This window comes from Phasianus colchicus, chromosome 1, assembly GCF_987193195.1.
Source record: "Phasianus colchicus chromosome 1, bPhaCol1.hap1.1, whole genome shotgun sequence".
Taxonomy (NCBI): Eukaryota; Metazoa; Chordata; class Aves; order Galliformes; family Phasianidae; genus Phasianus; species Phasianus colchicus.
This window is the reverse complement of record NC_143436.1, coordinates 144,614,667-144,636,991: the sequence shown is the minus strand read 5'-3', so window position 1 is coordinate 144,636,991 and position 22,325 is coordinate 144,614,667. Positions and strand designations below refer to the sequence as shown.

General features: G+C 39.6%; 2 protein-coding genes and 1 long non-coding RNA gene across 6 annotated transcripts in view; 1 reads left to right on the top strand and 2 right to left on the bottom strand.

The window, feature by feature from the left end:
• Positions 1-2,670, bottom strand: part of NALCN (sodium leak channel, non-selective) — a 208,958-nt gene extending 206,288 nt beyond the window's left edge. For 2 of the 3 annotated variants that reach the window (XM_031613736.2, XM_090129232.1), the window contains exon 1: positions 2,470-2,670. The gene's annotated coding sequence lies outside the window, so the exon portion shown is untranslated. Of the gene's footprint in view, positions 1-2,423 lie in introns of all 3 variants that reach the window. The other variant, XM_090129227.1, reaches the window with a different exon arrangement.
• Positions 2,671-8,424: 5,754 nt separating this feature from the next.
• On the bottom strand, positions 8,425-10,536 carry LOC116242754 (uncharacterized). Its single transcript, XR_004169812.2, has 3 exons — positions 10,299-10,536; positions 9,239-9,321; positions 8,425-8,650 (listed from the first exon to the last, which is right to left on the bottom strand). It is a non-coding gene; the product is annotated as an uncharacterized LOC116242754 (long non-coding RNA).
• A 1,607-nt stretch (positions 10,537-12,143) lies between these two features.
• The window catches only part of ITGBL1 (integrin subunit beta like 1), a 131,361-nt gene continuing 121,179 nt past the window's right edge, over positions 12,144-22,325 (top strand). For both annotated transcript variants that reach the window (XM_090129210.1, XM_090129204.1), the window contains exons 1-2: positions 12,144-12,382; positions 13,523-13,734. In XM_090129210.1, coding sequence (XP_089985336.1) covers positions 12,291-12,382; positions 13,523-13,734 — 304 coding nt within the window. In that variant the 5' untranslated portion in view covers positions 12,144-12,290. The remainder of the gene's footprint in view (positions 12,383-13,522; positions 13,735-22,325) is intronic.

Genomic DNA, 22,325 nt, shown 5'->3' with positions numbered 1-22,325 from the left:
ATATAATAAGTAGTGATTTTATTCTTTCAGCGTTGTTACAATTATTTAAAAAAACTGAATGATTTTCCCTTTCCAAATTCTTTCTTTCATTTTAGGAATTCCCAGAAAAGCAGCCAACACCCGTGTGTTTTAAACTTGAAATTCTTAAATAAGATCAAGATTCTTCCCTCTTCTTATCTTTTCTTTATGACAAACAGATTGACCTGTGATACTTGATCTCATTGCTGCAATAGAATTCTTGCATGTTGCAGTCACAAACTTTGGAAATGTATTGCCATTTTCATAAACACAGTGACTGACTGTTATGCCCCAGGAATAAAAGGGCAAAACTGTGAAAGATTTATTTTGGGGAAAAAAATTAAATGGAAAGAAGAAACCACAACATCAGTGGCTAAATCATGTTGGAAGGATTCACAGTGTCTCTAGTCTAATCTCCTGCTCAAGCGTGGTGAAGTCTGACCATATTTGTACAGTCTTGAAAACCACCAAGGATGGAGACTGCAGTTTCTTTGGGCATACTGTTCAACTGCTTGAGTATCCTCACAGTGGGAAAAAAGGGATGAAAGATGAATATATCACAGATATATCAGAGAAAATAAAGGAAGGGAAAATAAATAAACCAGAAGAAATAATACAGTTTGAAACCATAGCCAGGAGATATTATCTCCCAAGACAAGACTATTACCAGTATATAACCTGACACAGGAAGCTTCATACAGAGGTAAAAAAAAAAAAAAGAAAAAAAAAAGAGAAGGACCAAAAAGGAATTAAAATGTCATTCAACCCATAATGTGCGTATTAGGCTGATTTTACTCTTCCAAAAAGATTTCAAGCTCAATACCTACCAGAAAACCATGTCATTCTCAAACCATGGAAATATTGTATTGGTAACAAAGTAAAAATAAGTTGATTTTGCAATTGCATTGCCTCTATTTTACTCATAAACACATCAAAAATTTTGTTTTCAACTGCCTGAATTCCTCAGTAACATTGAAGGGAATCCCAAATTTCAGAAGCCACTCACAATTCTATCTCATCATGATACACATCCCAAAAGGCATTCTCATCCTGGAAAATCATTGACTTCCCACTTCTTCCTGAGTTTGGTCCTGTAGCCAAACAACTCCTGTAACAAAGCTTGGTACTACTTTCTTGGGAGGAAGGTTTAAGGCCTGAAAACCTACGTGATTAAAGACATGGATTGGAATGGACGCCACGCAGCTCCACATGGTGCTTATGGTGACATCAGTGTCCAAAAGGAAGAAGTTAAAACAGTTTGGATGTTAGAAACTAGTATTTCCAGGCATATCTCAAATGTGAATGAACTTTGGTGGACTGAACTTCAGAATAAAATGAAAAGATATAACAAATAAAATGACCTATATATATGAGTCTATATGATACAGAAGAGGGAAGAATCTTGATCTTATTTAAGAATTTCAAGTTTAAAACACACGGGTGTTGGCTGCTTTTCTGGGAATTCCTAAAACTGTTGATTGCTACAGCTTTAAAATTTCATTTTAAAAACAATGCACCTAGCTGAGGCAATTATAGAATTCCCCCAGCTGTTCCTAAATGTTCCTAGAAGTACACTCATGGACTTGCAGCAGGCTGATAGACCAGCTCAAAGAAGATGTTTTCTTAATCCATCCACTGATGTTTCTTAATTTTGTGATTTACATAGCAAAAAATAGTTTATTGTTAATAGGTATTATTTCTTTTTTGGTCACTTAGGGGGTTGGAGGAATATGGTGGCTGTAGAAGGAAATAAAATGAAATGGGAAATTGAGATGTCACGTCAAAAACCGAAGATGCAAAGAGCATTTAGATGGCATTATGTCCCTGTGAATATTTTCTTGGTGAGAGACTCAGAATGCAACAATACAGCCGAAGAAATCACAGCTGATTTAAAGGTTGATGGGTACCTAAAGGCCACCGGAAATCTCAGTTCTTCCTGGAAACGTGCCTTTGAGGTCAGGAGCGCTAAAACAAAAAGATGCGAACACAAAACCCCAAGTATGCCCTTCTCCATCGAACCAATGCATAGCCCACACACCGACCACTGACTGCAGGGAGACGCGCTTCAGCTCAGCCTCTCTCCATCCACCCCGCACCCGGCGGCTGATGAAGACCAGCAGAGCGGGCCCCACGCCGGGCTCGGCGCTAACCACGCACCCGGCCTGCGCAATGCCAGCACCCCGGCTCCGGCAAGCCGGGCGAGCAGCCGCCCTCCCACTCCGCCCCGGCGCTGGCTCCCTCCCACCGCGGGGCTCGGCAAGACGCGGCCCCGGCGATCCGCGGAGCCCCGGCCGGGCCTCTCGTCGCGCGTTCCGCCGGCGGCCTAGGAAGCGAGGCGGCGGTCAGCGGCGCTGGATGCGCCGGGGGCCGGGGATGGAGCGGGGAGGAGCCGGGGGTCACCGTACCGAGCCAGCGCCGCACTGCGAGCCGCGCCCGATGCCTCCAACCTACCGCCAGCATCCGCCTTCATGGCGCGCTCGGGAGGGGCCAGCCCCGGTACCCGCGGGTGTGTGAGATGCTAGCGGTGTTTCGGCGGCGGAGCGGGGGGAGCGGAACGGAGCGGAGTCGGGCGGCCGCCCCCGGTCTCTCGGCAACGGCGGCGGGTGGGGCGGCCTGCGGGCACCGGGGAGCGGCCGAGGAGAGGACGGGGCCAACCCCGCGCAACATACGCACAGACAGGCCAAAAAAAAAAAAAAAATAGCGCAAAAATCCACCCCGGGTTCTGAATCCTCCGGGTTTAGGAAGCGCGGAGCCCAGTGGTTTGGGAGCCGCAGGGTGAGCTGAGGCTGCCTGTGCCTTCACGCAGAGCCATCACGCAGCGAGGAAGCAGAACGCAGCCCTGGTAGCGCATATCGGGGTGACACATCTGGGGCAGCTGTCACTGCCGGTGCCGCTCCTCGGCTCCCAGCATCAGTCTGAGCCTGTAGGGTGATCTTCGGAGTGTGTGTGCCGGCTCATTGAGGCCCAAAATAACTACGAGTGAATGAATGAAGAGAGAGCCCGACATCACCTGTTGTAAAGGAATACCTCAAATAAATACTTGGAAAGCTACCTCTGTCACTGAAGTCACCACATTCCAATCTGTATTTTTATTTTCTTGGGAAAAAAAGGAAAAAAAAAAAGTGAATTTCAATAAATTATACTTTCTCTTTAAATGATTCCAGTTGGTAGCCTTCTGAGCCTGTACAATTAGCAAAATCAAAGAGATAATCCTGCAAATACAGTTGCTATGATAGCATTAAAGATGTGGAATAGGATTTGAAAAATGAAACACTTAGCAAAATACCACAGAAAACAGAAAGGAAACGTATGGCATAAATTGCATTAAGTTTTGTTAGATTGTATCTATGTGACTGTTACAACAAAAAGCTAATAAGCCCGTCGGGGAGCTGGCCTAAGGTTTATGGATGCAGTTCTGTCAGTGCTTGTGTCCTGTGTTAATAGCATTAGCAATTCCAGTGAATCTGAGCACCTAATTATAGTGTTCGCAGAATTAGTGTCTCTAATAGGAAATGACCAGCTGATACAGAAAAAAGAAAAGAAAAGAAAAGAAAAGAAAAGAAAAGAAAAGAAAAGAAAAGAAAAGAAAAGAAAAGAAAAGAAAAGAAAAGAAAAGAAAAGAAAAGAAAAGAAAAGAAAAGAAAAGAAAAGAAAAGAAAAGAAAAGAAAAGAAAAGAAAAGAAAAGAAAAGAAAAGAAAAGAAAAGAAAAGAAAAGAAAAGAAAAGAAAAGAAAAGAAAAGAAAAGAAAAGAAAAGAAAAGAAAAGAAAAGAAAAGAAAAGAGTAAGCAAATGAGTTTAGAAATAAAATGTGTTTACAAGTAATACTCTTCATATTTAATCATTTTCCTCCTCAATTATATTTTAGTAGTTGGAATAAGTTTCTAGGCAGTGTTATGCTGTTGAGGATAGCATCTCTTGAATGAGAAGTGATAGTTGCAAAGAGAGAAAATTTAAAGCTACATCTAAGCCAGCATATGCAAAGCAGATGTGATTTTGTACAACTGCTTTCCAGTGGATATACGGATACACTGGCCAGTGAAAAATGATATGTGATAGAACAATTCAGTTTTGTAGGGACCTTGGGAGGCCATCTGCTCTGGCCGATCTGCTGAACCATTTTGGCTGTCCTGCAAATGAGTCTGAGCTCTGGGGTATTCACACTGTCCTTAACTTATATCATACTTCTGCTTTTATCTCCTATCATATTTGGTAACTGTTAGATTTTGCCCTCCCAACCCCTTTGCAGCTTGTGTGAACTGCAGGCTACTAATAGAGACAGGCCAGTACTTTAGCACAGGGTTGGATTCTCTTCCACTGTCTGTCCATGAACATGGACATCAGGTGGTAATACTGCTGGTAAAATGATTTAACCCTTGATGTTTTGATGTGCTTTCTGTGAGCAAGGGAAAAACAGTAGTGTATTTCATTTATAGAATCATAGAATCATAGAACTGTTTGAGTTGGAAGGGTCCCTTGAAGGTCAATTAATCCAACCCCCCTTCATTGAATAGGGACATGTACAGGTTAATTAGGTTGCTCAGAGCCCCCTCCAGCCTGACCTTATATGTATCCATGAATCAAGCATCCATCGCAACTCTGAGAAACCAGTTCCAATTTTTCACTAACCTTATTGTAAAAAACTCTTTCCTTATACCTTATACCTTATACCTTTCATTTAGTTTGGAACCATTTCTCCTAGTTCTATCATAAGAGTTGTGAAGAGCTGTGGAGGTAATTGAGATCTATTATTTGTCATTTCTTGATTTGGCATTTAATCACAAATTTACACTGATAATTGCCACAGGCAGAGCAATTATGAATACTTTAGAACTTAAGTTGCATGTATATGAGTATTAAGTGGAAAACTTAGATATTTATACAATGGCTGATATAATTTTGCAACAAGAATCAGTTGTTTTATCTTTAAGGCCATAGTTTGGCTTTATTCTGATTTAGAAAATTCTTATTGAGCAAGCCAAAAACAGACAGATAAGGACTGAATTTGGGTGTTAAGTGGAACTTTACTATAGTGTAAAATAAGTCAAAGGAAAGATGTATCTCCATAACAATTTATTTTTCCTCTCTCTAAATCCAGAGTAGAAAAACAAATTTTATTCATTCCTCAAGCTCCAGCATGTAGTTGAAATTGGCCACGAGGAAATTTTCAAATAAAAGCAAACTGTAGACAATTCCAAAAGACTGATACAAAGAATTCAGGAGGAGAATTCTCACCCTTTCCTATCACTTTAATTTGTATAACATGATCTATGAACACAGTAAAATCTTCCTGCATAAAAGGTGATTACAAATCATGCTTTCTAGTCTTGCCCTCTCAGTAGGTCCTGAAGAAAAAGGGTGAATGCAAAGACTAATTTTGTGTGTTTTGCAGCAGAATTTGGGTAGATCTCAAGGCTTGTGTTTTTGTTTGTTTGTTTGTTTGAACAAAATTAACTCAAGCAACTATATAGATAAAAATTAGTTGTGGGTTTCTACGCTGTACCAAAGCAGATAAATAGTGAACCTCTTATCTTGCCATTTTCAGTGCAAAAGATCAACAGTTAAGAAGGAAAAGCTCTAATTGTAGGCACCAACTCTTCTGTTTCATAGAACTCAATTGCTGCTCTCTCCTTTGCTAGTATCTATATAAATACGTGCTTCCATAGCAGTATATGTATTCTGTGCAATTGAGAATAGGAAGAGACACATTATTAATAATGAAATCACAGACTTTTATTTTGAATGTATTTGAGCTTTATTTGTACTTTTCTTGTTCTCACCATCCATATATGTCTATTAAGGAGTTGAAGAGAACGGAAACAAAAATCTTAAAACATCCCATAGAGATGAAGTTAATGGAAATGCTATTGTTGGAATTTGATTAACCACTTAGAAAAGAACTCACGGCTTGATCTGATTTCAGCTATTCTGTAATGAGTAAAAGAATTCATGAAATATTCATTTTGGAATGATGGTTGAGCTTTTAAAAAAGGTCATGAAATATCATTTAGAAATTCAGAATTAAACTTCAGACCCAAAGGAAGATTTAATCATTTAGGCGTGGGATAGGAGTCAAAAAGTTGCTGTCTGGCCCCAAGGCATCCAAAGCCCTTAGTCATCTTAATGGCTGTGAACACAAAATTCTCCAGGAATCTGAAGTTCTGCTCAGCACATGCAGAGCAGCATCACAGTGACAGGAATCTGCCTAATTAAAACTGGTCCAACAGCCCAGCATTCTTCCAGTTGCCTGGTGTGGCTCAGGATGAGAAGTGCCTTCACTTGGAAGGATATGACCATAACAAAAATCATCACGGAGTAACTTCAAGCTGATGAGTGCAAGAGAAGTTGGGCTAGAATTCATGAGATTTTGGTGTGGATGGATTGTAAAACTGCTGTTCTGTGATTAGTGTCAACACTGAAGAACTGAATAAAGGACATGGAATAAGCTTTTTAAATTTCCAGGTGTTAAGCAGGGCCCTAAATGGACAAATAAATGTGTATGTATGTGTGTTACCTTTAAAAAAATGGTATAGGGGCATTAAAATTAAAAAATGGTAATAGGGGCAATAATGCTCATCCCCATGTTTATTTGTGATTTCTTCATTTTTGATTCAATAACAAGCAGCAGGACCAGTGCAAGATAGAACACTGAAACTATATGAGAGGGGATGCTGTGGCCTGGAAAATCTGGTGTGCATATGTTCAACTTGGACATGAAACCTGAATTAACGCTTTTATGCCTCTAAAAAGTCAGCAGTGGTCATTTTTGAAATGTACAGGAACAAATCCTCACTTTTATAGAGATGAGAATGATTTTTCATTTTAAATCAGTCTTGGAACTAGTTAAAAACATACGAAAATCATAGACATTCATTGTTTTTATTGTATTTGCCACTATTTTAGATTTGTCAAGATTCCCAGGCTGCAAGTAGCATTGTCCCTTTGAAAAATAAAGCGTCTTTTGGCAGAGTGAGGTTTTTATGTTGAAAAATGTCACGCTCATTTACGTCCTTTCTTGGCCTCTTCAACAATACTGTTAGTGTGGATAGTACCAGAACATGATTCTCTTTCCAAACTAAGTGCTAAATGGTTAAGAACATGATAGTATGCTTTTAAAAACATACTGTTATTGCTGGTATTCTGAGCCACCTTGGAACCTAATGCTTAAAAATCTCATGCTGCCTTAAGGCCTCTGTAAAAGAAAGGTAGTATTGATGTTTGGGGGAATTAACTAGTACATATTAAACAAACAAAAAATCTACCTACTATTTAAAGTTTTGACTGAGACCTGAAAGTGTAAGCTAAGCTTTACACTAAGGCAAAAAACAATAACCTCTTGATTAATGTGGGCCTGTGAACTGTTAGGATAGATTATATTCACAACTATCCAGGCCAGCTACATTCAGGCCAGCTCAGCTTTAATCTTGTTCTAACCTTGATCCTGTAACTCCAAAAGCTATTTCTATTCTCTGTGTGATACATCAGCTGTCCCAGATTCTATGTCATGTTAGCAAAAAGAATATAAGGTTTTCTGCTCTGTAAAGCTCTGCTGCCATCAGTTAGCACAGTGATGAATCTTAACAGTTGTGTACATTTCCAAACTGTTTAATTTAGATTTGAGTTACCTCTGTCAAATGTTTTGGTCTGCAGGTGCTAACACAGCTTGTCACAAGTCTGATCTTTAGAAACATCCAGTTTGGTGATTGTGTGTGTGTGTGACAGAAGTGATACAGAATCACTGGGAACTTCCAAGTCTTTTCATTCCAGGTTTTATAGAAAAATAATAATTTGTGGGGTTTTCAACTTCTGTTTAATTTTAGAAAATTGCTGTGTAAGTGAAAGCCTCTGCAATGTTTCTTCATATAAAAACTGGTAGTGTTACTATACTGGGCTCCATGGAAACCCAGAAGATTTTTTGACAAGTTCTGGTGGTCTCCAGTTATATTTTTAAGCTTAGGTTCTTCATTAGATGTTCTGTGTTTTTTTTAATATAAAAAAAAAGTCCTTAAAAATAGCATGGAATTTTTGTTTGCAAACCTAATGCCTTAATCAGAGAGACAGGAAAACTAAGCTGGCCACTATGAGGCCATAATAAAAGAGTAAGAAAAGTCCATCTGCTTCCCTGCACCAAATCAAATCTGGTTTAGCAGCATGGTATGTAATCAGAGTCACAGAAAAACAGAATGGTTGAGAATGGAAGGGACTTTTGGAGGTCGTTTGGTCCAAATTCCTGGTCAAAGCAGAGTTGCCTAAAGCCATCTGCCCAGGGCAATTTAGAAGGCTATGAAACCACAAGATAGCCATCATTAGTTTGGACGGGAAATTACACTACTTGTTCTTTTCCTGGTAAATAAAATTGCAGGAGAAAGACTCATCCCACTCTCTCACCATATCAAATCCTGCAAACTTTTAATGAGAGCACTAATAGAGATGTACTCAAACTGATGTTCAGATGTTGGGCAGCATCATTTTTCTTGATTCCACATCTTTATTTGAAGACATTTCTTGTCTGACAAGTATTACTTAAAACTATTGCTAACTTTTCAGAAGGCTGTTCAGTATTAGTAGTATGTTCCATTTCCTCCTCCTCCTCAGCATTGTGTTGAATTTCTCTTCTCCACTTCTCTACTACCTCTGCAGATGATGACATAATGATGCATTAAAGGTACATCCACCAAACCCCTACAGGTCTGAAGTTTCAGTCTGAAACTCCAATACGTAGAAAAAGTAGCATTTTATGAGCATTACTTTGTGTTGGTGTACGTTACCTAGTGGAGAACAAAGTTCTTTACTATTATGTCTAGGAGTGGCTGAAAAGTAGTGAACAGTCGTCAAGTCTCAAATCTGTATGTCAGGCTCTCATTTAGAAAGAGACTGTCTCCTTTTAAATTGATAAAAATCCTCTCAGACCACATAGTGTATGTATTTGCATAAATATGCATGCATACACACAAACATTCTAAGCTTAAACAAGTAAATAATAGATCCAAGCAAAAGATAAAATCCGGTAAAGAAGTACTGAGATATTGTATTGGAGGCAAGTACATATGGAAACAACTACTAAACTCAAGCTCTGGGTGCAAATTTGAAATAGTCCACTCTTGAGTTGTGTAACCGTGCCTTCTAAAAATTCAGAAGGTCCACAGCCAAAATGTATGCGTTACTTAAAACCCCAACAAAAGTAAATAAATAAAAAATAATGAAGTGATAAGGTTAGCCTACCATGACAGATGTTTTCTCCTCATACATTTAAGTTGCAGTTTGCAGACTGCTCAAAGGTTTTGCAGACACATATCACCACCAGTCTGCAAAAGGAAAAAAAGGAGAAGGATGAACAGATGGCAACATTTTAGTGCGTGGATTAAAGATAAATTCAGTGCCAAAAGGGAATTACTATCATTTAAAATGCAGAGCTTTCCATTATTTCTATTATAAACTCTACACTTCTAGCAGTACAACTTCTGACAATTACATTGTTCTTAAAACTGCTGCCTTTTTGAATGTAGAGATCTTAGGATTTTTAAATTATTATTATTTATTGAATATAACTCTACAAATAAATTTGAAAAACAACAACACAAAACACATCGCTGTATTAAGTGTGGACTTCAGCATCCAAGGATTTTCAAAAGTGAAGGCCTGCCAATTTGCTTACCTTTTCACTAGATCCATCAAAGTCAAATGCAAGAGCTTAGTGCAGTGGTAAATATTTGGAAGATTGAAACCTGTTGGTCAGTCTTAATACCAGATTTTTACTAGTTGCATGAGAAAATTTTGCAATGGACCATAATACTTATAAAGAGAAGAAAAACTGTTAGAAATTTAGTATACAACATACAGCAGCTAGATGCAGGACTGTAAATTATTTTTCCTTCTAAATATCCTTGCTCATGCTACAGGACAAGGTTGTAGACTCCATAACTTCAAGGTAATGTGTTAAAATAAGGCAAAATTCTTATGTTTAATACCACATTGGAATCAGGTTTAGTTTAATATCTTCAGGGAATAAGAATGTACACTGGTTGCTCCAGAAGTAATGCCTCTTATTTATTTCTGTGAGATATAACAGATAAAAAGCATAACACTGTCTGTTTACTCTGATAGAGCAAATTCTCAGCTAAAAAACACTGTTTTTTTCAACACTGTAACCACCAATAGCTGATTTGTGCAGATAAAGTGATTAAGACCCTCTTCATTTTGTGGTATAACAGCTGTGCATTGCTGTTTGGACTGTGGCTTGTTCTTCACATTGCTGTTGTCACTGCTGAAATGCACCACCTACCTTCTCACTGTGCTGACATCTACTGTTTGGTCTCTGTTTGGTTCACCAAATGCTGATGAATGTCAATAGGTGCCTTTTTTTTTTTTTTTTTTAATGGAAAAATTCAGTTCTACATCGTGGCTTCATATGCGCTTCCATGTTGTATGCCATTGTCAGATTGCTCCTCTGTTGTCATTTGTTGCCTAGCAACAAAATGTGATGGAATATTGGTGGGATGGTTCAGCCTCTACTGCCATATTGCCACCACCTGCCTCTGATACTGTGGGCCAACATTATAAAATAGGAGGCATTACTTTTGGAGCAGCCCTCGTTCTTGTCTATTCTTCTGTGTTTCAATGAAAGTGTATATTTCAAAATGAAAGGGTACTATTCTGAAAATTGGACGTTATAGGCCCCAAACTGGACTTAAAAAGGTTCTTTGGCATCTATAAAACCAATAGAGCCAAGTCAATTGATTGACTTACTGTTCACAGAAGGATCGCTGGCAGAATTACTTATGTTAGCAGGAATCTTGGGAACTGTATACTTGAGTTCAATATGTTAAACCCAATTACACTTTTGGAAAAGGCAGTATCTCTTAGATTTTTAAAACATAATTTTAAAGTTTTCTAGAACAGTATAATCTGTGCTATTCCAGTACATAACATAAGAATAAAACAAAAGTTACTTGTTTTTTGAAAGCTACTGAAGAATTTAGCCTATAAAACACCCTCTGGAACCAATTAAATCTTCTACAAAATGTTTCAAAACTGCCCATGTGGATGTGTAGGTAAGGACAACTATGCTGTACCATCTTAGGTGGTGGAAGTTTGTTTTCTTTCTTATGAGCTTTCCACTACAGGTATCTATCAGACAGTCAGCAATTCCCCAGGTCAACCCTGGACTCACAGAGTGGCTGAGGCTGGCAGGGAGCTCTGGACCAACCTTCTCCAGCCCCTGCTCCAGCAGCACCACCCAGAGCAAGGTGCTCAGGCCCACGGCCAGGTGGCTTCTGGAGAGCTGCAGGGAGGAGACCCCACAGCCTCTGGGCAGCCTGTGCCAGTGCTCCGGCACCCGCACAGCACAGCACTGCTCCTGGTGTTCAGAGGGAGCCTCCTGGGATACAGTTTCTGCCCACAGCCTCTTGTCTTGGCACAGGGCACCACTGAAAAGAGCCTGGCTGCATCCTCTATGCACCCTCTTTTCAGGCACTTATAGGCATTGATGAGATCTCCCTGAGCCTCCTCTTCACCAGACTGAGCAGTCCCAGCTCTTGGCCTCTCCTCACAGGAGAGATGTTTTGAACTCTCAGTTCTGAAGAAATGCACATGGTCATTCCTGCCAAATTTTACTCATTTGGTATGTATCTCCCTTCTTTTAAGTTAGTTTTAAGCCACTTCTAAACTTCCATGCTGATGCTCTGAAGCACTGTGCTATGTGTGTTAATGAGCTGCCGGGCATCAGCTCACTGCTGATGTTTATACATCGGTGCTCACCCAGCCTGGTGCCAGCCTGTGACCTGGATCTGCTGCACTGCCTCTCAGTCTGGGGCTGCAGGGAAGCATCAGTCCCAATCCCTCTGCCATACAGCTTTCCCTGCTGCCTTACAGGGCACATCCCAAACAGCCATCCGTCAAAGGACATGGGGATACACATACCTCAAATATTTACGGTGCCTGCACTTTGAGACTGAGACAGTTCACTCACATCTGTGTGCGGGCCACTTTTAAAACATCAAAATAAACCATCTGGCTGCGCAACTGTTTCTAATTACTCCCCTGCCTAGACTGTAAACTTCAGGGTTTGGCACCGGCTTCCCTCCCAGAGCGCTGCCCAAATCCCGCTCCCAGGCAGCTAATCACCGCCACTGCAGCGCGGGGGGAGCAGCCCTGGAGCTGGGCTTGTCCAACTCACAGCTCTCCACACGCCCAGCGGCTCTGTCCGTCCATTTGTCTGTCCATCCGTTGTCTGTCCATCTAATCCAAGGGAGGCAGCAGGAGCACGGCCGGCACAATGCACATGCGGGGGTTGTTGGGACTGGTGCTGCTGATGGTGTCGGTGGGCTCCCTGCCCAGTCTGCGGCCCGCCACCCCCCCAGCCCTGTGGTAAGTGCACTGGGGGGGGTTATCACTCACCTTAGGGGATGCGTGATGGGTCTGGATGTGGAGAAAGCAGAATGTTGTGCAGGTATGAGGTATTTTGTGTCTGAGATAGAGAACTTTCATGCACTGAAGAGGGAAAAGTTGGATAGGGATTATTGCTTATGCCCAAACCTTGAAATTCTGCTGCTGAGTAGAGAGGGAGCATGACTGCAAACTATGTGTGCTCCACTGTCTCAATGTAGCAGCGTGATGAACCTTATTCTCCTTTAGGTCTTTGCCTCCATCAGGGCCAGCACCTGCCTATGCTTATAGTCAGCAGCTCTTCTGTCTTAAACCTATAACATCTAGTGTCTGAGGAGTGTGGATAATACCAACCTCAGTCGTCAGCCTTCCCTAGCATGGTGAACACCTGCTTTTGGCACTTGTCACTTGGCCTTGTTCTTTGTTCTGTTTCCTGCAATCCTGATCCTGGTGAGGCAGCATCTGATTCTCCTTGTGTATGTCCTGCAAGTTCTTATCTCCACTGCATGGCAGAACTGCATGGCAGAACAGCAAATCCTCAGATCTTGCATGTGTTTTCTCCTGAATTTAATAAAATCACAGCCACTGAATTTGTACATGGAAATCAGTGATTACTGCTGTTTTCTGTTCTGATGAAAGCATAGATCCCCTATCTCTGACAACCAGAAGACTGCAAAATGATTACTTTCACAAATATAACTCTAGTAGAATCAACCATAAATTGCTTTTTGATATTCTGTGTTCTGGTTTTGCTGCTTAGAAGTTCTGTCTTTTGTAAAGCTTTTGGAATAATCCAGACCAAAATGCTTTATAACAGATAATCAAATTATATGTGTAGTATATATATGTGCAGATACCAGGTATGTGTGAAAGAGATGAATCTAATGCAGTTTAACATGATAATTAACACACAACCTAAGCGTTCCTGCAGATAACAAGGATATTTCTGATAAAAAGGGTTAAAAACAAGTCATTTCAGGAAAATGGTAGTTTGAAAGCATAAACAAAGCTGTGGCATTAAAAACGAAGTTGTGTGGAATGGCTGAAGCTGTGGCAGCGGGGTGGTTTGCTCATTAGCACCTGGCTCTGACCACAGCTTCTTCTCTTGGCTGTCCTTCTCAGGAGCTCCTCGGGCAGCCCTGTTTTGTGCCTCCTGCCCCGTTCTGAAGCAGAGCTCCGGTGCCGTGTCCCAGGGGGCCCACTGTGTAGCGGCAGGGGCAGGTGTGACTGCGGGGTCTGCATCTGCCAAGTGACGGAGGCTGGCAAATATTATGGGCCGCTATGCGAGTGCCAAGATTGGGTGTGTGAGATCTACGACGGGAAGGTCTGTGCAGGTAAGGAAGCAACTGTGGCGACTGGAGCTTTAGGAAATTAAGAATTTATATGAAATCCAGAAATATGTTGGAAACAGAGTATGTAGATATAGCAGAGACACGGTCATCTATGCATCTTACAGTTTTGTAAGATAATAGAATCATTTAGGTTGGAAAAGATCTTTGAGATCATCGGGTCCAACCATGATATTTAATTTTTAACCATTAATTATTTTTTTTGACTGAGCCTCATGACATCAAGAAGTGGGAAAACTCTAAATGGGGTTTTTGGCAGATTGGAGGACATCAAATGTCACAAGTCAAAGGAACAGCCTCTGCCAAAAGATGGGATTTTGCCCACTTTTTAGCAGCAAGGGCAAAAGTAGGAGTCACATTGGTATGGAGACTCTATTAACTGCATTTTGAATCTAACACAAGGAATGTAAGACTGTATGCTTTCTTTCATGTGATATTGCTGCATTTGAACTGCTCACCTACTAGTGGTGTGCAGTTTCTATCAAGGCTTTAAACTGTTGCTAAACAATTTGTTGTGTCCTGTAATGTTTTTCTTCTCCTACTATGAGGAAGAATATTTGCTGTAACAAGTATCACGCTGAAGGGTATAAATACCAAAACAGTTTTACTCCAAGTAGAGATAATGCTGTCCAAATAGAGACTTAAAACAGTGTAATTGTGTTGTGGTTTCTGAGATTTCCCCACTAACACTGTATCCTTTAATGGCAGATTGAATGGCATACATTTCTGGGACAAAATTTAGCCCCTGCCAGTTGCTGGAACACGTCACTTGGTTTGCATCTAAACATTATCACTCTTTCATCTTTCCAGCTGTCTTTACTTAAGTTTCTGGGCTATTTCTGTCAGATTTTGGAGTTTTTTTTTTTTTTTCTTTAAAGAGGCTTAGAATAGGATTTTAGAGAAAAGCAAGAAGAAATGCCATCACATTCCTAAGGGGATTCAGTCTGGATCTTGATGAAAGGGGTCACATGGGCACTTCATTTCTTGTGTCCCCGCTTAAACAGCTTTACCAGATTCACACAAACGTGTCATCTTTTCAGGCCAAAAACTTCAATTAGGTCAATGGGAATGTTACAGGAATTCTGCTAGTAAGAGGATAATACAGATGCATTCCAGCAGTGGGTTTGGCAAATTCTGTAGGAAAAAAAGAGCAACTTATTTTAGCAACAATGTAGCTAAGAAGTCCAATACTAATATGAGAAGATCAAGAATGGGTTTATAAGAAAACTATTTGTATTTGGCACCTATGACTTTATGGAGAAACTGATTTATAGACTCTCTAGTCAGCAATATAAATCTAGTTACACAAGAAATATCTGAGGACCGATGTTCATGTCAGTGCTTGCTACCCCAAAGGTGAATTTTCTGATCAGTGGTGTGATCTCAATATGCTTGGTATTGTTTCTTGGGGCAGTTATACAAACTGAAAGCTCCTCCAATTTTATTAGTTTACTGCAAATTCAGTTGTTATGTTCCTGTTAATGTCATGCAAGCTGAAAGTTTTGCTAGTGCTTTGCTGCAAAGAGGTGCTGACAGGATAAACAAACCCGAGAGATCTCTAATGATAGCACCTCATGTATCAGTTTAAAAATGCAAATGTTAAGTGATAAATGTTTTTTCAAAAAGCAATTTTTGTAGTTGTCCCTTCATCTAGGTGGAGTATTGAAGCAGCATTACCACTGTATTCTCAAAAACTAAAATTCACTCATCTGCATTAAAAGTAGTAAAAAAAAATCAGTACACATTTATGGGGAGGGAAATAGCTGAGGTTTTTTGCTTGTTTGGCTTGTATTTCTTGTCAGTAGTAGAATCAACTTTGTTGGAGTTCAGAGTTGACCAGCACTACAGGAGAGAAGATCCCAGGTAACTTTTTGGGGGGCTGAGATGCATAGTATGGGTCTGGTCAGTGGAAATCATATTCCAGTCTATGCACTCCTTCCTGGTCAGGTCTACTGTAACTGGCAAGAGGGTTATCCATGCACTGTATGACTAACATCCCCCTTGTTCCTTCCAGAAATACTCTGATGGCAAATTTGCAGGAATATTGCCCTTTGATGTGGTTGGCATCAGTAGATATTGATACTCAAAGACTAATGTGACTTCCTTTATTCACCTTTCAATCCTGTGGTCTTGTTTTATAGCACAGTAGAAAAACATGGTTGGTATTTTGGTTTCATTACACCAGCTTCTGTGTGTATGCCATATGGGGAATTTCACAATCTTGTCTTCATATTCTGAGAACAAAATTTGCCCTGATACTGCTATTACAATAATTCACTACATGAGTTTACCACTTTCGCATCCAGTCAAGCCTTGTCTATTAGTTTATTTCACCACTCTTCTTCACAGATTTAGAATATTCCATCAGAAAGAAAAATTGTATGTTGACTGTGAAGGACCATTCACTGAACAGTATCTTCCAATGTTTCTTTGTATTAAGCCACCAAGCTTATTTCCTATGTATGGTATGCCTTCTTTTCTTTGAATTTTAGAGCAAATTTTTTGACTCAGTGATGAAATTATATTCCTTCTAGATGAATAGCCAAGATGTCTTACTGAATTTCTGTACTTTTTCTTTCTTATCTTTTTTTTTTTTTTTTTTTTGCTTTTTTTGCTTTTCCCCTCTATTTTTAATTTTATGTATACTGCACTATTTCATGCTGTCCTGATAAGTATAATAACAATTGGAGCTGAGGGGGACCACAGAATTTTGAGACTCTAATTGAATATTCCTCTAGAGAGCCATGGCATCTGAGTTGAATGTTATTTCAGGAGAGATACTTTTCATCCTGCCAGAGTGATGGCTTTTTCAAGTGGCTGATATGTAATCACTAGTGATGTTCATATTCAGAGTTGGACAGACATAGTTGTCTGTCACTAGTGCCAAAGATAGTTATCTTGGTGTTTCCCTGCCAATCAGTTCAGACACACTTTCATTTCCATCTCCTGTCCCAAGCTAAACAACATACATAGTCGCTCAGTATGCAGATCTTCAATGATGCTTTCTGGGTCAGATCCACCTTCTGGACCAGATGTTGGAAACACTTATTCAGAAGATGAAAGGCCTGAAGACAGAAGTCCATCTCTGTATCTGTTTTTTTTTTTTTTTTTTTTTTTTTTTTTTGGTATTATGTAAGCAATAGAAAAATAAATTATTCTGTAAGTAATGAAGAAAAGCAGATACAATGTCTCTCCTGTCCTTTTAATTTCCCTTGCTTTAATTTCCCTTGCTCTGCCCTATTTCCCTTCCAAGATGTTTCCAGGTGCTTTGGAAGGAACTGTTTTTTCTCTTTGGGTAATAGGTGATTTTTTCAAGGAGTTAGAAACAAAGAAGAGAGTGATCCATTGGATCCCCTCTCCTCCTCAGTGGCCTTTTTATCTGCCTGCTGTACCTTGAGAGTGCAGAGAAGAGTGAAATCCCAGTACTGCCATTCTCTTTGCAGTGCTGGTTACATTTCTTTTGCCATTTGTTGCTGGTTTTCAAAGTAGGAGAAAAAAGTAGGAAGCCAGCACACAACTGAATCAAAATCTCAAAACATTTATAACTCAGTCAGGGCAGGAAGTGTATTTGTTGCTGTTTATTTGCAAATAGCAGTTCTGACCTCAGACACTTTCATATTGCCTTGGGCTTTCTTAGTGTATCTGGAGCCTGTGTTGTATGCAAAGGAAAACAGAATGTGGCATGAATTCCTATCAAAGAGTTGCTTGACACATATTCGCCTTTGGTTTTGCAGAATAGAGGAAAATCAATTTTAGTGAATTTTTAAGAATGTCTTAGTTTTTGTTGTTGTTAAATATGTCTGTGATTAACAAGGGTAGAGAAAGTAAACTATGCATAAACTTCCATGACTAACTGTAGTGGGAACACTCTAGGTGTTCCTAGAGAACAGGCGTGGAATGTACCAGCTGGAACACTAGAGATTTCACTGCTCATCTCTAATGGGGTCAGACATGACCCTGTGGCAGCTGAAGAGTCCAACAGAAGGAAAAGGGTCCTCTATGCCCACAACTAATTGATTAGCTTTGTTTTTTTCCATAGTTATTAAGATTTGATAAACAATTTTTCCCCTTCCAGACTGAAATTGAGAATGGAATTCAAAGAACTTGCAGAACCTTTATTGTCCACAGTTTTATGTTGCTGATATTCAAGATAGGTAAATTCAAGCAGTCTTGGATTCACCTGCAACTGCTGTGGTTCCAAATGCGGTGTGTATATTCATACCAGTGACAAACGAGAAATGAAGAGAAAGGTTAGACAGATTTTAAAGCAGATTACTCTTGCAGCCTGGAAGGCCAACAGTATCCTGGACTTCATCAGAAGAGGGGTGGCTAGCAGTGCAACGAAGGTGATTTTCCCCCCCTACTCTGCACTTTTGAGGCCCCATCTGGAGTACTGTGTTCAAGCCTGGGAACCCCAGTACAGAAAGGTGGATGTGGAGTTGTTGGTGCAGGTCTAGAGGAGATGATCAAAGAGCTGAAGCACCTCTTCTGTGAAGAAAGCATGAGGGAATTGGGTCTGCTTAGTTTGGATGAGAAGACTCCAGGAAGATCAAAGGGAGCTTACAAGAAGGAGGAGGATCAACATTTACACCGTCTGATAGTGATAGGATAAGGAGGAATGGCTTTGAACTAAAAGAGGAGAAATTTAGGTTAGAAGTTTGGAAGAAATTTTTTATACAGAGGGTGGTGAGGCACTGGCACAGGCTTCCAGGAGAAGTTGTGGATGCCCTCTCTTTGGAGGCATTCAAGGCTAGGCTGGATGGAATCCTGGGCAGCCTGATCTAGCAGCTGGCAACCCTGCCTATGGCAGGGGGGGTTGGAGCTAGCTGATCTTTAAGCCTATACCCTTTCATGAACATGGATGTTTTATTTCCATTAATATGGAGAAGATGGATGATAGATAATAAATGGTGTACTTACTGTTACAGAAGAGTATATTAATGATCTTAACCTGCTTTGGCAGTGGATTGTTTTAGTAAGTGTTCTTATGAAAGCCTTTATAAAAGAATTGACTTTCTTTATAACTTTTTCTATGCTTATTTAAAATTCTATTATTAATAGGTGGTCCTGCAAACCATCCATTTCTTCTACTACTATATTGTAGACCATTTCTTTCTTTCAGCTTTTACTCAACCTAGAAAGAGGGAATTTAGTTCCGCCCAAACCACTTGCAATTTCTGCTCACAGTAACAGTTCTACATCTAAAAACACATATCTATATCCAGAGGTGTGTTTTTCTGCACTCCTGTTTCAATTGTGAGTACAGAGTAAAAACAACGTTTTTTAAACCATATTTTCAAACCATATTTTCCAAACTTCCTTTCCTGTTAAGGGAGTGGGTTTTTATTAGCAGACAGAGATTCTGAAGATACTACATGGAGAGTGGGCTGAAACATCAACTCAAGCAGCCACATGATCAGATTTTCATTTAAGAAATAATAAGGCTTTAAAAGAGTTTAATTGCACCTGTCTCCTTTCTTGAAAAGCAATTCCTAACGCTACTAAGACACGTTTCATCCTTTCATTTGTCCAACTGACAAGCAACACTGACAAAAGCCAAAGTATTTTTTCATCAGTGACTTGAAGAGTGGCAGTCAGAGTCTTCAAAGGAATATCTGGGTCTCTTTATGGGGAAAGTAGCCAGGAACTCTGACACTGATCTGGAAATCAGTGGACTGAGTAATAATTTCATGACGTGGAAAATGTTACAGCCAACCTGCTATTGCCTGGCAGCTGCATGCAGCAGCAGATGTTGTATCTGGAGTAACTGGTCACAGCACTCTGTTCCTGGGGGCAAAGTTATTCCAGCAGCTTTTAAACTGGAAAGAATAGCAGCAATGAATGAGATGTACAACTATGGTCCGACTTTCAGAGATAAAGCTGAGGCCTTCTGTTGCAGAATTGTAGAAATTAGTACTGCAAATGTACTTGGCTTTCTGTCTGCTGTTTTTGTAGGCAGGTTAATTCTGTGGAAAGCAGATAAACAGTAATAAATGTATTTAAAATCACAAAGTGGTGTTGAAGCACTTTGCTGGAATATTATAAGACTGGAACTTCTAGTGACCATCTTTTGAATGAATTATCTTTGTTCTCACTTCTGTTTCAAGCCACAGATGATCCTCATCATGAACACAGCCAGTGTAATGAAACACAACTCCCAGTTTGAGTTTAGGAACAGATCCAAGTGACAGCTATCGCTGAAAGAAAATTGCCCATCATCTTCACAAGGGCAGTTTCTCTAAATGGGAATCGAGAATCTAGGAGCAAACGTAATTGAATACAGCTGCTCTCCATTTATGTGGGTTCACATACAGTTTCATTTGTAAAAATCCTTTTTATTTAAAACAGAATGCCTAAGATTAGTTTTTACAATGATCATTTCTAAACAACAGCAACAATAACAGCACAATTTTCAGCTGGCCCAGCCCTTATTTAACTTCATAAGCCTGGCATGCTCTGGAGAACTCTTTAAGCTCTTTCTTTCCTGCTTCTGTAAATGAAAATCTATCTGAGAACTACTGTGAACAAATAACTCTGAGAAACCTGTTCACAAGCTCAAGATGCAGTGCACCTTTTTCCAAAGTACGCCTTTCACATTCCCTGGCCCATCATACACAGAGACTGGAGCATTTCCCACTGCACCATTTTTCCCCAGGACTGCTTAATGAATTGAAGCATAGATGAAAAATATGGGAGTGTATCATTAGCTTCTTCTTTTTTTTTTTTTTTTTTTTTTTTTTTTTTTTTTGAACCACTTTCCTTTGTATGTGGTCTCTGATAAACAGAGAGGCTTAACTGTGGCATAAATTTCTGTATCACAGCAAAAAATAATTTCACACTCAAGATTTACAGTGTTCCTATGAGCCTTCTTTGTGATACACAGACACACAAGAAATGACTGAAGATGGAACTGGCAAACCCAAGTTTGAGTTATGTAATTTGTTAGATGTAGAAGTAGATCCTGTCACTCCTCTTTAGTGCTGAGGATAAAAGATGTTTTAATAAAAGCTAATATTATGGCTTCTTTTTTTATCTAAACAGAAACCTATATTTTCCACTGACATAAGTCTAATGAAATCAATACAGCTATGTAAACAAGAAAATTGGTCTCCACATTTCCTTCCTTTGTTTGACTAGAGTCTCCAGTTAATAGCAGACAAATATCACAGCAACATCATACAGCCTATGACATTTACTTGCAAAGAGTAATGGTAAAATAGTAGTAATAATAATGAAATCTTCGAAGTTAAGAATGCTTTCAATCTCAACAGCATTTTAACATGATTTCTGTGCTTTATTTTTGTGTCCTCCTTCTGTGTATTTTAGTACTTGAAAAACTTTCATGTAACTCAGCAGATTGACAGAAAATCTACCAATGTTTTTTTTCTCTAGACATAACAGAAATGTGACTTTTGTATGAAAACATTCTGATAAATGAAAACATAATTCTTTCAGTGTTAGTCTTCATTGTATTAATTAAGAAATGACGCTGTTGGAACTATCCCAAGTTTTATTAAATGGTCTACTGATTTGGAAAGTTACAATTAGAACAACATTTTTTAATTGGATGGGCAGGATAGTTGTCAGTCTACTTTCCCCTCACCATCTTAATGCTTTTGTATATGAACTCTGTGGGATTCTATTTTGTATATAAGAAAGAAAATTCTAATTGCTTAGAATTTGTATCTGCTCCACTTACATGCAAGTTAGAAGAGGTTCTATTCACAGATATTGTCCAGATTAGGTATCATTATTTCTCATTAGGTGGTTTCAAAGAAGCACTTTGCACAAGAAGGTTTTAGATGAAGTTCTTGCAGTATAATTCATCTAAATAATACGGTAGACACAAATTTCACTTTATTTTGTCAGAGTCTAACAAATGTACTCAGATTATTTTAAAATAAAGTTATTCAACCTTGTACTTAATTTAGCAATCTCTTTTAAGACAAGCATGTAATTTCTGGACCTTCTTACAGACTTTTCTTCCTCTGTCTTTCAGATTTACAGGTGTTGTCTTGACTTTTCCTCCATCTTTTTCTGCACAGGCAGTGATTTCCAGCCCCGGTCTGATGATTTTGACTATCTCCAAATGCCAGATTGTTTTTCCTAATACCACTCCCTGCTCTCAGAGTCTTTGCTGCTTTTTGGGTGGTCTCTATCTGGCCCAGTTCTTTGGCACTACTCTTAACAGGTTTCCTAATCCATTCCTCTAGCTCATCAAAGAGCAGTTTCTGTGAAGACCTGTGTGAGTGTTTGATCCACTTTGGCTCTCTTTACACTTCCTCTTGGCTGTTTCTCAGACGGATGACCTTTCCTGTTGTACCAGTGGCTCAGCACTTTTCTTGGAGAACGAATGCCTCAGTTTTTCACAGGCTTGTAGAAGTTAACCACAGTTGTATAAAATTAAATACTTATTGTTAACTCATGCTTTTATCATGTGAGTGTTGTTTAGTAGTAAAGGTTCCTGGTAGGATATGATGCTAAACCACAGAACCCTTAAAATAGGCTTAATTTTTTCCCACTTTCCCCTTTCCCCTGGCTGGAGTAGGTGAGGCAGCACACCAAAATTTTTTTGT